The sequence below is a fragment of the Pempheris klunzingeri genome, chromosome 11, assembly GCF_042242105.1.
Source record: "Pempheris klunzingeri isolate RE-2024b chromosome 11, fPemKlu1.hap1, whole genome shotgun sequence".
Taxonomy (NCBI): domain Eukaryota; kingdom Metazoa; phylum Chordata; class Actinopteri; order Acropomatiformes; family Pempheridae; genus Pempheris; species Pempheris klunzingeri.
The window spans coordinates 17,748,843-17,763,012 of NC_092022.1; the positions used below are offsets into that span (position 1 = coordinate 17,748,843).

The following is a 14,170-nucleotide window of genomic DNA, read 5'->3' on the forward strand; positions in this document are numbered from 1 at the left end:
TAAATCTTTAATAACCATAAACAAACATTATTTTTGTTATTTTTTTCCTTCTTTTTAAAGGCAAAATAAATTCCTAAAACAGCTGGGCTCTAATTGTAAAAATCTTTTCTGAAACTGGAGTAAATGCTGTATTTGGTGGGGACTATTTTCACTGGGGGATTGATGCACATTTGTGCTCTTGTGATATCAAGCAGCAGCAGTATGGTATGCGATCTCCTCAAAATAAAACTGCAGTGCCCAGGTTCATCATAATGAAGGCATTTGTCACCCAGTGCCATAATGTAGCCCATTGATGTGTTATATTAATATATTAACAGTGGAGCTCTTTGGCACAAAGGAATGAGCTATGCCTGGCTTTGGCTGTACACTTAATAGCAGAATTAATTCATTACTTTTGGATTTGTTGACCATGAGAAAAATATAGAATATCACCAGTCTCTTGTTTTAACTGTCTTTGTTCAGTCAGGGCTCTGGAGGTGGAGTCATGCTATAGTTTATCAAGTGCGATGCACGAGAACAGAAGACAGTGAGAGATAAATGGATGTGTCAGTTTTACCCACGTTTCTTATCAAACATGAGCAATAGTCTGCCTGTGGGTGAACCCTCTCTTACCCAAACAACCCCTCCCTTGACCACATCTCTCTATATACCCCTAACTCTTGTAAGTTATAGCAGCATTATTTAAGTTAAAAGCACACTGTGAACATTTGCCTTTTACTATTTGTTCTTCTGCAAAAATAATTCAGGTTCCCTCAACTAATTCAAATGTTGAATGTGAGTCCGACGTGCTGTTTTCGCCCTCTTCTGGCCAAAATTATTAATTGCAGCTCACATTTTCCTCCGTGCCCAGTGTGTCCAACATCCAAAATTTACAGGAACAAAAATGAGCCAAACCTCCTGTCAAGTTTTATGTTTATTATCATTGAAATGTTTATTGAAACGCCTTGTGCTCCCAGTAAGGATCAAATAATAAGAGACTCAATGTAAAGCTTGCACAGCCGATCTGCAGTGAACAGACCTACTATCAAAGTCTGGGATACAACATTTCCTTTGGATTGCGCTGGTTCAGAACAAAAAAGCAGATGGTTTATGTAAAAATGAATATCATAGCAAATACCACAGTGAGGGGAGGAGAAATGATCATGTCTTAAAAATTGATGACAAAATGAACACAGTTAATGGTACGAAACAGGAGAGCGGTAATGAAAATAAAACGAAATAAAAAGTACTGTATCTGCAATCTTGATCACACACATACACACATATACACACTCACTTGCAAACACACTCATACGCACAGGCAGGCACACGCACATGCACACGCTCACTCTCACGCACACACTTGCACACACACATTCTGCAGAAGTATCCACACACACACAAACACAAACCCACAGATAAAATGTAGTGATTGAAAATAGTGAAACCCTGGTAAAATCTAATGGTATCATACATCCACGTCTTGTGTCTGAAGTGCAGAAAACAAAATGAACCTAAAAAAAAAAAAACTAAAATGGAGATAAATTCAGATGAATAATGAAAAGCATGCCCATCTTCACTGGTCTAACCCAACTTGAAACGACCACAAACCCAGAGTGTTGCCCTCTCTACCCTACCCAAACCCCAACCCCCACCCCTCTGCTCCACCCTCATCTGCCCCATGCCCTCTTACCCTTCTCATATCATACCCACATCCCCGCCTCACCCTCATCCTGACCTCGGTCTCCCCACCTCTCTAACACCCACCTCCCCAAACCTCTCTGCTCAATTTCAGGATCCTCTGAGTCGCAGATGAAGGCCTGGCTGGGAGGAGACAAGGGGGCTGCTGGTTCGGGCTCTGGTCACCATTTAGCAAAAGCACAATGCCCAGTTCAGAATACAGAGTGAGGACTGGGGGGTAGAGGAGTCTTGTTGTGTGTTGAGGTTGAAGGTTGTGAACCTGTTTGTGTGTCGGTTTTTACAGTGGAACTGGAAAAATCTTATCATGTGTTAGTCTAGATGTGAGTATTTGGGTTAGTCTTGTGCGATGTTGTGTGAAGGCATGAGGGGGCGGTGGAGGTGGGGTTGGCGTAGCTCAGGGCCTTGTCCCTCATCCCTCGGCCCCAGTCGGAGAAGGGGGCTGGGGCAGGTTTATAGGGCTTGCGTCTTCAGCTCAATGGGCTCCCCACGGGTGTCCTGCTGGGTCTCGCTCTCGGGGGGGCGGTTACCCTTCAGTGTGGCCAGGCGCTCGGACAGACCTCTCATGCGTGGGAACAGCATGAAATCATAGAGGAGGGCGCCCATGGCACCTCCTATCATAGGCCCGACCCAGTACACCTGCAGGCAGCAAACATCAGCTTAGTTATTCATCAGTTAATACAAATACTCTGGCAGTCACTAATGATTGCTTTGGTTGAGGTTGATGCCCTCAGCATGATTCCAGGTCTTACCCAGTGGTTGATGAAGTTCCTAAAGAGCACAGCAGGGGCAAAGGACCTAGCAGGGTTCATTCCAGCACCAGTGTAGTACATCTAAAACACAAGACACGTGTTACTGCATTGTGTTGTAAAATATTTGATTATTATTACATTTCTATGTTTCCAAGTGTCTCACCCCCATGAGATGTCCAATGGTGACGGAAAAGCCGATGGATAGGGCAGCAGATCCCATGCGTCCATTTCTCCTCTCATCGGTCACAGAGAAGATGCACACCACGAGCTGCATGGTGAGGAAAACCTCCACAGTGGTGGCCATTCCCATACTGATGCCAGGCTGCAGCTGGATTTATACAGATGGACAAAAAGAAATATTGGCATTAGTCAAATAGATCATGGTTTGAGAGTTATTTCAGAGAAATTACTTTGTTGGAAATAATTATACATACAGTATTTGGTTTCTCTGGTGTTGTAAACCATAGTTTCAATAGATGGTTGGACTTTACTGAAATTTACCTGATACCACTTGTAAAATCCACCTTTATCAAATTCAACAAATTCCTAAACTCTAAAATCTATGCCATGTATCCCATGGATGAATTCAACCTACTCAGAAAACTGCTACTTCACCTCTCTCAATATTGCTACACATGTTTTCTGAAACATCCATGTTGGGTCTTTACCGTGTTCATTGCCATGTTGCCTCTCATGTTGCCGGGTGTGACACCGTACAGCACAGCAGCCCCAGCTACAGCACCCAGGCACTGGGCGGCCATGTAGAAAATGGCACGGAAAAGAGACATCTGTGAGCCAACCAGGTAAGCGAAGGTGACGGCAGGGTTAATGTGGCCGCCGCTGATGTGGCCAATGGACTGGATGAGGGTGGCAGCTGCTAGCCCGAAGCACAGGGCCACATGAAGGACATGATGAGGCCCGGTGGTCCAGCGCAGGGCAGCACCCATGCCGAAAAATACGAAGAACATGGTCCCGAAGAACTCTGCGAAGACTGCCCGCCAAAAATTCATGGACCGGAACTCCCACATGGTGACTGTTCACTTGAGGCTCTCCACCAGATGAAGAAAATTGTTTAAATATAAAGGTAAATGTGTACCTTTTCGGTCCTCTTCAAATGCCAAAAATAACAAAAAAAGGTTCTCCCTTTTGTAGTCAGCTAACGCGGCTGACCAAAAACAGAGAGTCAGTTCGAAGACAAAACAGGATTTCAGAACGTCAACAGACGAATCCACTCAACGGATCTTTACCAAGCCGTGAACTGGGTTGGTAAAGTCAACTCAGCTGCGTTCGCTTGCCACCTCTGTCCACCTGTCGCAAAGACATAGGTGTGAGATAATGTGGGAGTGTGGGTGGAAATCTCAGGTGGGATGAGTTGTCAAGAGGAGGTGGGCATCAATGCTAAAGGGGTGTTTCTAAAGAAGAGACAGGGATAGACAGAGTGTCCGGTGGACCTTTTAGCCTCTCTGACGGAGGGGAGAGGGCCAGACAGGGGCTTTATAATACCCCCCCAGGGGCCCCAGGTGACGCCATAATCCCCCTGTAGGGCCAAGGGCGGGGGGCGGCAGTGCTGGACATCCTAAATCAAACAAACCTAACCCCTCTGTCCCCCCCGCCCCCCCATAACAGACCAAGGCCAAAAGAGAGGCAGTGTATCCGAGAAACAGATAAAGCGAGAATTAGTGGAAATCCATGAAAGACATTTAGTGAGAGATAGAGACATTTTGGATAGAGAGACAACAGGGAGTATTGTGTCTTATATTCGGGGGGAGTGGGTAATCAGAAGGAACGGCCACAGCGAAGAGCAGCTGGAGCCGAGAGGAGAAAGTTTTCTTAGGGGCGTATGTCATCTGTTGACATATCATAACTGTCATAATCAGGGGACGCAAATGCTGATGGACACAGACAGAAAACACACATGCATGCACAAAGACACGCACATGCACACACACATAGGCCTACACGTATACACACATGCAGATAATACAGTGGGGGCCCCGGACGGAAGTGCCCAAAGCTAACAGCGCTGAACTGACCCACACACTGAAATGCCTGACCCTGTGAAACCATTGTCTGTAACAAGCATGTGGGCGATGTATGGATGGAGACAAGACAAAAATACATATTAACCTAAAGCACAGAAGTAACAGCTAACAAAGCATTGCCTTAAGGGTGCAATGCTAAAGCTACATCTACAGTGTGTGTGATCACATTTGCAGTTTCTATTTATTATTCTGGAAACAATCACACCACCAAGTGCTGCCGCTGATAATCTGTCATCTCTCAGAGGAGAAAGAAAAGTATCTCTCTGGTGTCAGTCATTGCAGAGGCCTGTGATTATGAACACTGAGACCTGAACTTAACATTGCCCCAAAACTCAGAGCCATCACAGGTACAGCTCTGCAGCCCACGCCAAGTGGTGGAGACGCTACAAGGTGATGAAAAACAGCAATGGAGAGGGGAAGCAATGAAAGTGAAAGAGTGGAAAAATAAAATGCCACAAGCAACGAACCAACAATAATTCACACAACACAGCGGATTGTGTCTTCTGTTGTGGTAGGGGCTTCTAGGAGGTGCTCAGCAGAGGTCTGCATTATGTGGGAGTGTGTGTGTTTGCCTGTGTGTGTGTGTTTGTGTGTGTGTGTGTGTTACAGGAGGACGTACGACCAAAAGCCCTGGAAATTCTGTGTGTACGTGTGCATGTGTTGTGTGTGTGTGGAGCTGGGGAAGGGAGAGGTGCAGTAGGGATGTGGGAGGACGGTGGGGTTACTGAGCAGTACGGGGGCATCGCGCTGACCAGTCGAGAGCCATCACTGTTGGGGGGGTGGGGGGTGGAGGGAGTGGATGGGGGGGGGTGATGAATGCAGAACGCTGAGCTTGCCGTTTTAACTCCCTTTTATACATGTTAGAAAGAACACACACAATGCAAAATGCTGTCGGCACTGAGGCAGTTATAGCCATTGTGCACGTTGTGTGTGTGTGTGGGTGTGTGTGTGTATGTGTGCACAGTGCACGTGTGTATTCAAATTACACTGAAATAGTGATACTGATTGCTAACATGGTTTTATTTTAGACTTGCTGTCAAATCCAGATAAGACAGTGCACATGTTTTACCTTCACTTTTAATATGAACACATGACAAATATACTGCCTATTATGATAAATATAGATTTTAAAGGGTCAGTTCATCCAAATAACAAAAAACTTTTCTATAAAGCACATCTTCACACTTACAGACAAATATTGCAAAACAAACCAAATCTATCTGCACTGCTAAATACCAACAGAGGTTATTGGGAAAATATGTCTTTACATATTATAAAACACATTATAAGACAAGACAACTTATACTAAAAACACACAAATATCAAAATAGGGTCATGAAAGTAAAAAGTATTTTCTCTCACACACCCAATCACAGACACACACACACACACACACACACACACACACACACGGTCATTGTATCCATTTTAAATTACAAAGTCTATGTTCACTGAAGGTGTTTTTTCTGTAGAGCCATTACGGAGGTATGAAGGTCCATTTGATTGTGAATAGGAAGCCTTAGAGTAGACATGGACACTAACAGACGCAGACATGAGAGAGATGTTGGATTGATTGAGAGCATCATTGAAGGACCTCTTTAGCATTTCAAAGCATCCGCAGATACAGGATGCAACTGAAAATAGTGAACATAAGGGGGTTTTCAGCAGGATTTCAATGAGTCTCCATTATCTATTCTAATGATGTGCAAATGTGAAAGTAACAATACTGAATCTCACAATATTGGCTACACCTTCACACACACTAATGACAGGCAACTGGGACCTCAAAGGTCACATTCAGCCCCTTTAAACGCAGCTACCGCATTATTTTCTCTCCACACATGAAACAAACAGCAACAGGGAAAGACTCATTTCAGCCAGAATTCATAGGAACATGATGAATTTCCAGAATGAGCTGGTAATGTTTCAGTTTTAGGTTTACGTTTCTCTTGAAAAGAAACAAAGACACATGATACTTTGAGAAAATCCACGTCATGTGTGAGGCTCTTGGTAGTCTGTGTCAACACCCCCAGAGCAGTTCATATTATATGAATTTTAAACATCCAACTATATAACTGTCATAAACAAAGCTGAATTCATAATCAATAAAGCGTGAGGTTTTGCTGCTACAGACGCATTTAGGCCGGTAGCTAATGGTGACTAATGTTAGCTAACAACTTAAGATAGAAACTGCTATCAAACTTAAATTACTGAGTTAGTTTGCAGACTTTATTATTCTCCTCTACTTGTGCCATAATACGATTTAGCATTTATCGTCCCTTAAATGTCCACTGTGGCTACAGTGGATATTATTCCTCACTTACATGGTCTCATTTTAGGTTATTTATGTTTTCTCCCTTCAATTACAGGTCACTGGAGGAGGGAAGTTTTCAGGTGCTGGTATTTTGGTGGAGTATTTCCATTTTGTGCTGCCTCCAGCATGTCCTCCACTATGTTTCATAGGGAAATATTGTATTTTTACTTTATCTGTCAGTGGTCAGCCTACTAGTTACTTTGATTCTCTGCTCAACTCATAAAATATGGTGGTTTTGGGAGTAAATGCCAAATTCAGCTAAATGGCAAACTGACTTTTAGACAATATCTAAAGTGGAGCATGCGGTCCTTAAAATTCAACCAGGTGTAAAATCTGGCATCTCAAATTTAAGGGATTTACATTATTGATTTTTATTCCTCACACTCTTAAAGAAAACTATTCTTCACTATGTTCTGACAAGTAAAAACCAGAACTTGTATTTGTAATGTAGAAAATACTCTTTTGTCCAAATTAATATGCATTTTGCATTTTGATTAATCAATAAATTAATAGATATGAAATAAATTCAATAAGGCATTCTTCAATTTTTTTCTCTTCTTTGGTCCCCACCACTCTCAAACCTGATCCTTATGATGATGAACTGCAAGCTATTAATCTTCATAAAAATCAGTGTGATATTGCAGAATCAATGTGTTTCCGTGTGTTTTTTTCATGCATGTGTCTTCAGTTATTTTCTTGTTTGTTGGCCTGCTTGGCTCTCATGGCGTTCTGCGTGACTGTGGACAGAGATGATCCGGTCATGCTGGTCGTCTCCACAATCTCAATATCCTTACAGGTCAGACATGCCACCAGCTTCTGGCGAGAGGCGCTGGGAGCAAAGAAGAACTCATGGGACACTCCAGCCAGTATAGCACCGAGCACCGGTCCGATCCAATAAATCTGAGGGTGGGCAAAAGAGAAACAGATTATAATGAGATGGCAGAGATGTGTATAGGCAGAGAATTACTTTCCATTTATCTAGATGGACCAAATCTAGATCGCCAAATAAACAACTTAGAATCATCTGAATATTAGCTGAGCTTTACAACTGAGACCATATTATCACTTGTTGCTTCAGTGTTTGAACAATATTTGGACGTTTTATTCAAGTATAAGAACCAACATAGTGGTGTAAATGTGCTCTATAGCAGTAAAATTTTACAAAGTAAAAGTGCAGAAGTGTTAAAGTATCAAAAGTAAAAGTCACATTCCACAGAAAAAACACCTGTGACTGACATACCATAATTTATGACATTATTAGATACTGAATACTTATGTGGTTTATTTGTAAGCACTAATTTACAGTTGTAACTAGTTTAAGTGGTCAAAATGAAGCAAGATTTAGTTATTTAGTTATTTTATTGGTAATTTAGTTCAGTGGTTCCCAGCCCCAGGTCTCCCCAAAAGGGGGGATAAATCTGGGGGTCATGATGTGATTGATAGGAGAAGAATAAAGAAAAAAAAAATTTCCTCTGCACATATTTTTTTTTCTCTGTGTTTTTTTTTATATTGCATAATTTTACCTCTTTGGACCTTTGAAAATGACTTAAATGAAGGAATGCCAACAGTTTAGTGGAGAAATCTCTCTTTGATGGAACTTGTAACAACTCATGAACATCTGAAACATGTGACAATAAGCCCCAACAGATTATGATTTGGACGGTCTCTCTCACCCAGTGGTTTTCCCAGAAGCCAGTGATGATGGCTGGACCCAGAGAACGTGCGGGGTTCATACTTGCACCAGAGAACCGTCCCTGACATAAAAACAACACACACACAAATGAGGCCAAGAAAATAACAAGTGATGTTTTTGTTTTCATTTTTCTTTACACTTTATTTTCTATTTGGGGGTTTCACATCTAAAAATAACAACATGAACAGTTGTCAGGGGATCCTCAGACAATTAAGTCAATTTGCTTTTCCAATCATTTCGCATTAAAATAGTTGATTGTTCTGCATCATTTCTTCTGTTTTGTGTTTTGTTTTTCACTGTAACCTAATTTCTCACTCGATATCTCTCTCTTCATTGTGAAGCCTCCTCCACTCCCTGGGTACATCACAGCACAGTTGTTTAGAACAGCATGTCCCATTAATATAATATATAATGTCTTTCATGGTTGCTTTTACAGCGGCTTAGGTTAGGTACACCTCCAGAAAACTACAGAGCCTCCCACATGGTTGCTGAGTGGTTAGTTGTCTGCCTTTGGCCTGGAGCGTTATAAAGAACTGGGTCAGCCAAAATCTCTCCAGTAGTACACCGTGTTATACACATTTTGGACCATTCTTCATCTGATTCAGCTCTGATTCCCATTTTTTATGTACGGTGTTATGCAGTTTTTCATGTGGTTAACTAATTCTTCTTCTTATTTTGACCCAGAAGGTTTCCAGAGAGGCTAGTGGAAGTACCCTGGACCATCCTACCATCAGAGACAAACAGCGTCTCTCACACCCAAGAGTCTGAACGACCTGACCCGCATGTGTTTGGACTGTGAGGGGAAAGTCATGAAAAGTAAATGCTAACTCTACAGAGAATGATAAGACTGAGGTTTGACAGAAATGACCTACTTTCTGCGAGAGTGTCTACCATTGAATAACCACGACATTGTACACTGTAAAGATGCAAACTTATTTTCATGGGCATAAGCAAGTGTTACACAATGTTAAGACTCAGAAACAGAAATTACTGGCATCTAAAATAAGAATTTCCATTATGGAAACAAACCCAGTTTCTTAATTCAAGAAAAGTGGCTGAGTGCAGATAACTGACCGTTTCTAATTGTGATTCATTACAAAGTGAGAACATTTTGTTTAATTGTTTTTTGTATTGTTTTGGGGGGTTTTGTAGTTCTGGAACAATGTCAGAACTTATACAATGAATGAGTTGTCTAAATGTGTAACTCTTCAACTAACTTCCTGGCAGTCTTGTGTTCGCTCTTTTTTGATTGATGATGTTTGTTGGTTTGTTTTTGTTGTTGCTTTTGTTGTTTGCTGTTGTTTGAGTTAAGTTATGATGGTTATGTGGCTTTTTATGCAATGAGTCACATGGTCATCTTGATTCAACTCAAAACAAAGCAAACCATGATGAAGACGTCACATCAACCACTCCCCACACTCCGTCTTTAAAACACAGAGATTTTACAATGAGGACCATTGACCATTGTCATGTGTGAGGAACTCAACTGGAAATCAAGTTAATCAACTTGATCATTTTTGACAGAAAACACCGTCACTCTGTAGGAACACCCCTTACCCCTATCAGCACTCCAGCAGTGTGAGCTAATCCAATGGCCAGGTTTCCTGGTTCTGGACATTCCCTCCTTCGCTGATCCTCCACCGAGAACACCGTGAAGACCATCTGAAAGGTGCACAAAAACTCTATGCCCAGAGCCTGGGCTGCATTTATCTCTATAGGAACCTAGGTGAGGTAGAAGAGGAGTAAGGAGAGAGGAAGAGAAATAGGAAGAAGTCAGCCAAACAGTGACAATATTTTGGAAAGATTTTTGCAAAGTCTCCCAAACTTTAAAAGGTAACCCACTAATAATGTGAGAACTGACCCTGTTGACGAACTGGTCTGCAGTGGTTTTGAGCGGCAGGGCCAGGTAGAGAGCCCCGGCTCCTAAAGATGCCCCCAAACACTGTGCAGCGATATAAACAACAGCCCTGAGAACATCCACCCTCCGAGTGGCCAAAAGAGACAGAGTCACTGCCGGGTTCACCTGATGAGAAAAAAACAATTGAAAAACAACTCAACAGCTGCCAGATTTTAATATGCTAATACATATTAAAGTGGTTTCGCTGATTTTATTTATTCTTTATTTAATCTATCTATCTATCTATCTATCTATCTATCTATCTATCTATCTATCTATCTATCTATCTATCTATCTATCTATCTATCTATCTATCTATCTATCTATCTATCTATCTATCTTACCTTAACCACTGGACTAAACTGACTGTATAAAGAAGTTAAAACTAACAGTAAAATGCTAGTTGCACATTGATGCATCAGCATTAACGATTTGATAATATCATATATAATGATATATCAGTCACAGGGGCTGTGATCAGTACGTTTATGTTTGATGAATCCATCAGAAAGAGAAAAATACAATTTTAAAACAAATGTTTGACTATGAGTCATTCACCTGTGCCCCACTTATTTCTCCAAAACAGTGTGCCAGTGCAATAATCACCACACCCACTGCCACTGCTGGGTACAGGGGTCCCCCAGGGGCCTCTCCAGGGCCTGGCACAGAGGCACCCAGCACGGTGCTCACTAACACCAGGGTGCCAAGCAGCTCTGCAAGCATGGCACGCCAGAACTGCCGACTCCGTAGCTCCTCAGAGAAAGGGCACATAAACAAAAATGGTCCATATTTAGTTCACCAAACAACAGAACCCCAACTGGTGATTTTTATTGGTATATTTAATAAATGCAATAATATTTATTGGTATAGACACAAAACCTGATGAGGGCTGTGTACTACATGCTGACGATTATGTTTATCAAGCTATTTGTTAAGACAGTCCCTCAGTTGCTATCATGAGCTGTGAAAATGTCAAAGATGGTACAAATGGTCTTAAAAACCTTTAAAAGAGACATAGACATATTTATTCCATCACAATTTCTAACACAAACAACTCCATGCCCGTAACCGCATCATCATTTGGTGTTTTCTTTTTCAAAAATAGATTTAAAAATTTATAAAAATGACAAGAGTTCATAAGCATGTGGCCTGTGCTGCTTTTGCTGGAGCACACGCAAGTACTCATGGGTGAAAGCGAAATAAGTTGCTTTTTTGAGCCAGGATCCTACAAGTGAAAATCACAAGGGATTTAATCACTAAGGCAAATAAATAAGATGCTTACCTCACGCCACGTCATTTCCAACTCAGGGAGTATGTCGTCCTCAGGTTTTTTATTTCCTCTGTCCCTCTGTCTATCTGTTGTGTGTAGTTGTCGGGCTCTGAGGGCTCCAGGGTCTCTGCTACATCCCTCCTTAACTTGTGGAGTCTGAGAGGTCCTTTGATGAGAGCAGCCTCCCCCCTCTTGGTCTCTCTCTTTCTCTCTCTCTCTCTCTCTCCTCGCCCTCTCCTTACCCCATGCCTCAGACCCTATCAAGTTGTGCTCAAACATTACTCAGTGCAAGTCCTCCAAATGTGTCTCTCCAAGATTGCATGTGTAACATCCTTGCCCTCCCAGTTTTTCTCCAACACATTGCACCGACCTTGAGCAATTTAATGCATCTTCAGAGAACTACCTGGAGCCTTTCACTCACCGTCACACTGAAGTGATTGTGGCCACTTCAGAGGGTTGCACAATGTCTGGATGCATCAAATAAACGTCTGGTCGAAACATTACAGTGGGAACACAAAATGATACAACCACTGATGGAAGAGGACTGAAATAATTTGATCACAATTATGAGCCCTGATGGGTCATTTAAAGTTGAAGATGGCTGTCAGTTAGTATTTGTCAGCATTGTCACTTTAACCAGTGGAGAAAGAAGAACACAGATCTTTCACATAAGTAAACCTTAACCTCAACAAAAGTAAAACTCCTGCATTCACAATTTCAGAGTATTAGCTCTGTATTACCAACAAACTGTACTTAACGGACCAAAAGTAAAAGTATTCATCATGCAGAATGACTCGTTTCAGGATAATATGTATATCATTTAACTGGATTATAATTATTGATGCATTGATGTGCCACTTTAATGTTGCAGTGAGACTAATTTTAACTACTTTGTATATTGCTGGGTAGATTAATCTACAATAATACATCAGGATGTCTTTTAAAAAGTACAGCACAGTAAATATACTTAGTTACATTCCACTTGTATCTTTAATGCAGAAGACGCTAAATTCAAAGCTCAAAAGATGTAAAATTATTGCTCCAAATTCCAGCACCAAGGCATTATTAACAGGAATATATCAAATGGAATAATCTGATATCTAAAATCCAAATTAGCTTAAGCAGACATTTACATTATTACTATTTTGCCTATTAAGTCAAGTGATATTCTTTATTTTTCTCATTGTCAAATGAAATGACCAAAACCAGCAATGAATTGATTGTATGACTGACTTCTGTGTAGCCACAACTGATATATCTTATTCCACTGTTTATGTATGTCTTGACCTTAGCCACTCTGTTGCATTGGGTGACCTGTTTTCTTCATTACAATGAACATATGCACATCATCCATGCGCACAATTCACTTCATTTCGAGTAATGTTTGCTAAAACCTACAGTGTTCAGCTGTTTAAGGAGGCCTTTAGAAAATGAAACTATATCTTTATGACCTATTTCACCAAAGACAGGGTGGTAATGTTTTATTCTATTCTGGCCCTTTCATTGAATTTGTCCACAGTAACAAAAACAACTATCTCCAGCCTTAAACAGCACGACATACAATAAGTAGATGAGTATAACATTATACAAGGTGTTTGTGGTTTGTCCTGTTGTCTCTTGTTGGGCTGAACTGCGTTGGCGTGTCCTGAGCACCTGGCACCCATTACTGCTGCTCAGCCTGATTTTCATATCAATTATAGGAGAAAGGGACCATTAGTGAGCAGAGAGGACCAGAGCGACAAGAACAGACCACATCCTCTGCTTTGAAATTATCTGTTGAGTCATACATTGCATTTCAGCATCAAATAAATATGACTCTTCCTTCTGTCCTCTGTGTGGTCTCCTGGTGGGAAATTAGGTTTTCAAAGGGTCCAGGTTTGAAGTGAGAAGGACGAGCTTTAAAGGTTAAACAGCAGAAGAGATAAGAGCCAGGTTAAAGGTGCAAACATATGCAACGCTGTCTGTCGTGTTTCGCTGACACTAAACCCAAACACAATGTCTTCCAACCCTCCTTTTTTTCCTTCCACAAACTACTTGTGAGGTACTGCTCTGATCACCATGGGGACAAACTCTCTTTCATGATGCTGTTGCCATAGAGCCTATTGTGATGCTGCATCTGTGCACGCTTTTCATTTTCTCTCTTTGATATCAAACACAAACACACACCTTGTGAAGACCTTTTGAAAAACAGACAGAATTCCTCTGTTTGACCAGAAAATGAGAACATTCACCTTGGTAATGTCAGCCATGTGACTAGGAAGTCACGGCTGCTTTGCAACATCTGAATACCGATTGTTTTAAATGTGTAATTCTTGACATTTACTACAATGTGTATGTTTTAGCAGCAGAATGGAAGCAGCTGACACGATGTCGGTGGTGATGTGGAGTCCAAATTGATTCTCCTGACCCTCCAGGCATCAGGGGCCCTCTATGTGGCAGAACGAGTCCAGAATGAACTGGTCGGTTGGGTGGGTGGGGGGAAAGGGGGGTGGTGAGGTGCTGGCGTGCCCCATTATGCCGTGGAT

At 41.7% G+C, this 14,170-nt stretch overlaps 2 protein-coding genes across 2 annotated transcripts; both read right to left on the reverse strand.

Moving 5' to 3' along the window:
- Nucleotides 1-2,130: 2,130 nt before the first annotated feature.
- LOC139209417 (lens fiber major intrinsic protein-like) lies at nucleotides 2,131-3,457 on the reverse strand. Its single transcript, XM_070839123.1, has 4 exons — nucleotides 3,098-3,457; nucleotides 2,593-2,757; nucleotides 2,430-2,510; nucleotides 2,131-2,316 (listed from the first exon to the last, which is right to left on the reverse strand). Exons 1-4 carry the CDS (start codon nucleotides 3,455-3,457, stop codon nucleotides 2,131-2,133), a joined length of 792 nt encoding a protein of 263 aa, XP_070695224.1.
- A 4,012-nt stretch (nucleotides 3,458-7,469) lies between these two features.
- On the reverse strand, nucleotides 7,470-11,726 carry LOC139210286 (aquaporin-4). Its single transcript, XM_070840305.1, has 6 exons — nucleotides 11,658-11,726; nucleotides 10,934-11,125; nucleotides 10,340-10,501; nucleotides 10,036-10,200; nucleotides 8,459-8,539; nucleotides 7,470-7,685 (listed from the first exon to the last, which is right to left on the reverse strand). The coding sequence occupies exons 1-6, from the start codon at nucleotides 11,670-11,672 to the stop codon at nucleotides 7,470-7,472; spliced, it is 831 nt and encodes a 276-aa protein (XP_070696406.1). The 5' UTR covers nucleotides 11,673-11,726.
- Nucleotides 11,727-14,170: the final 2,444 nt, after the last annotated feature.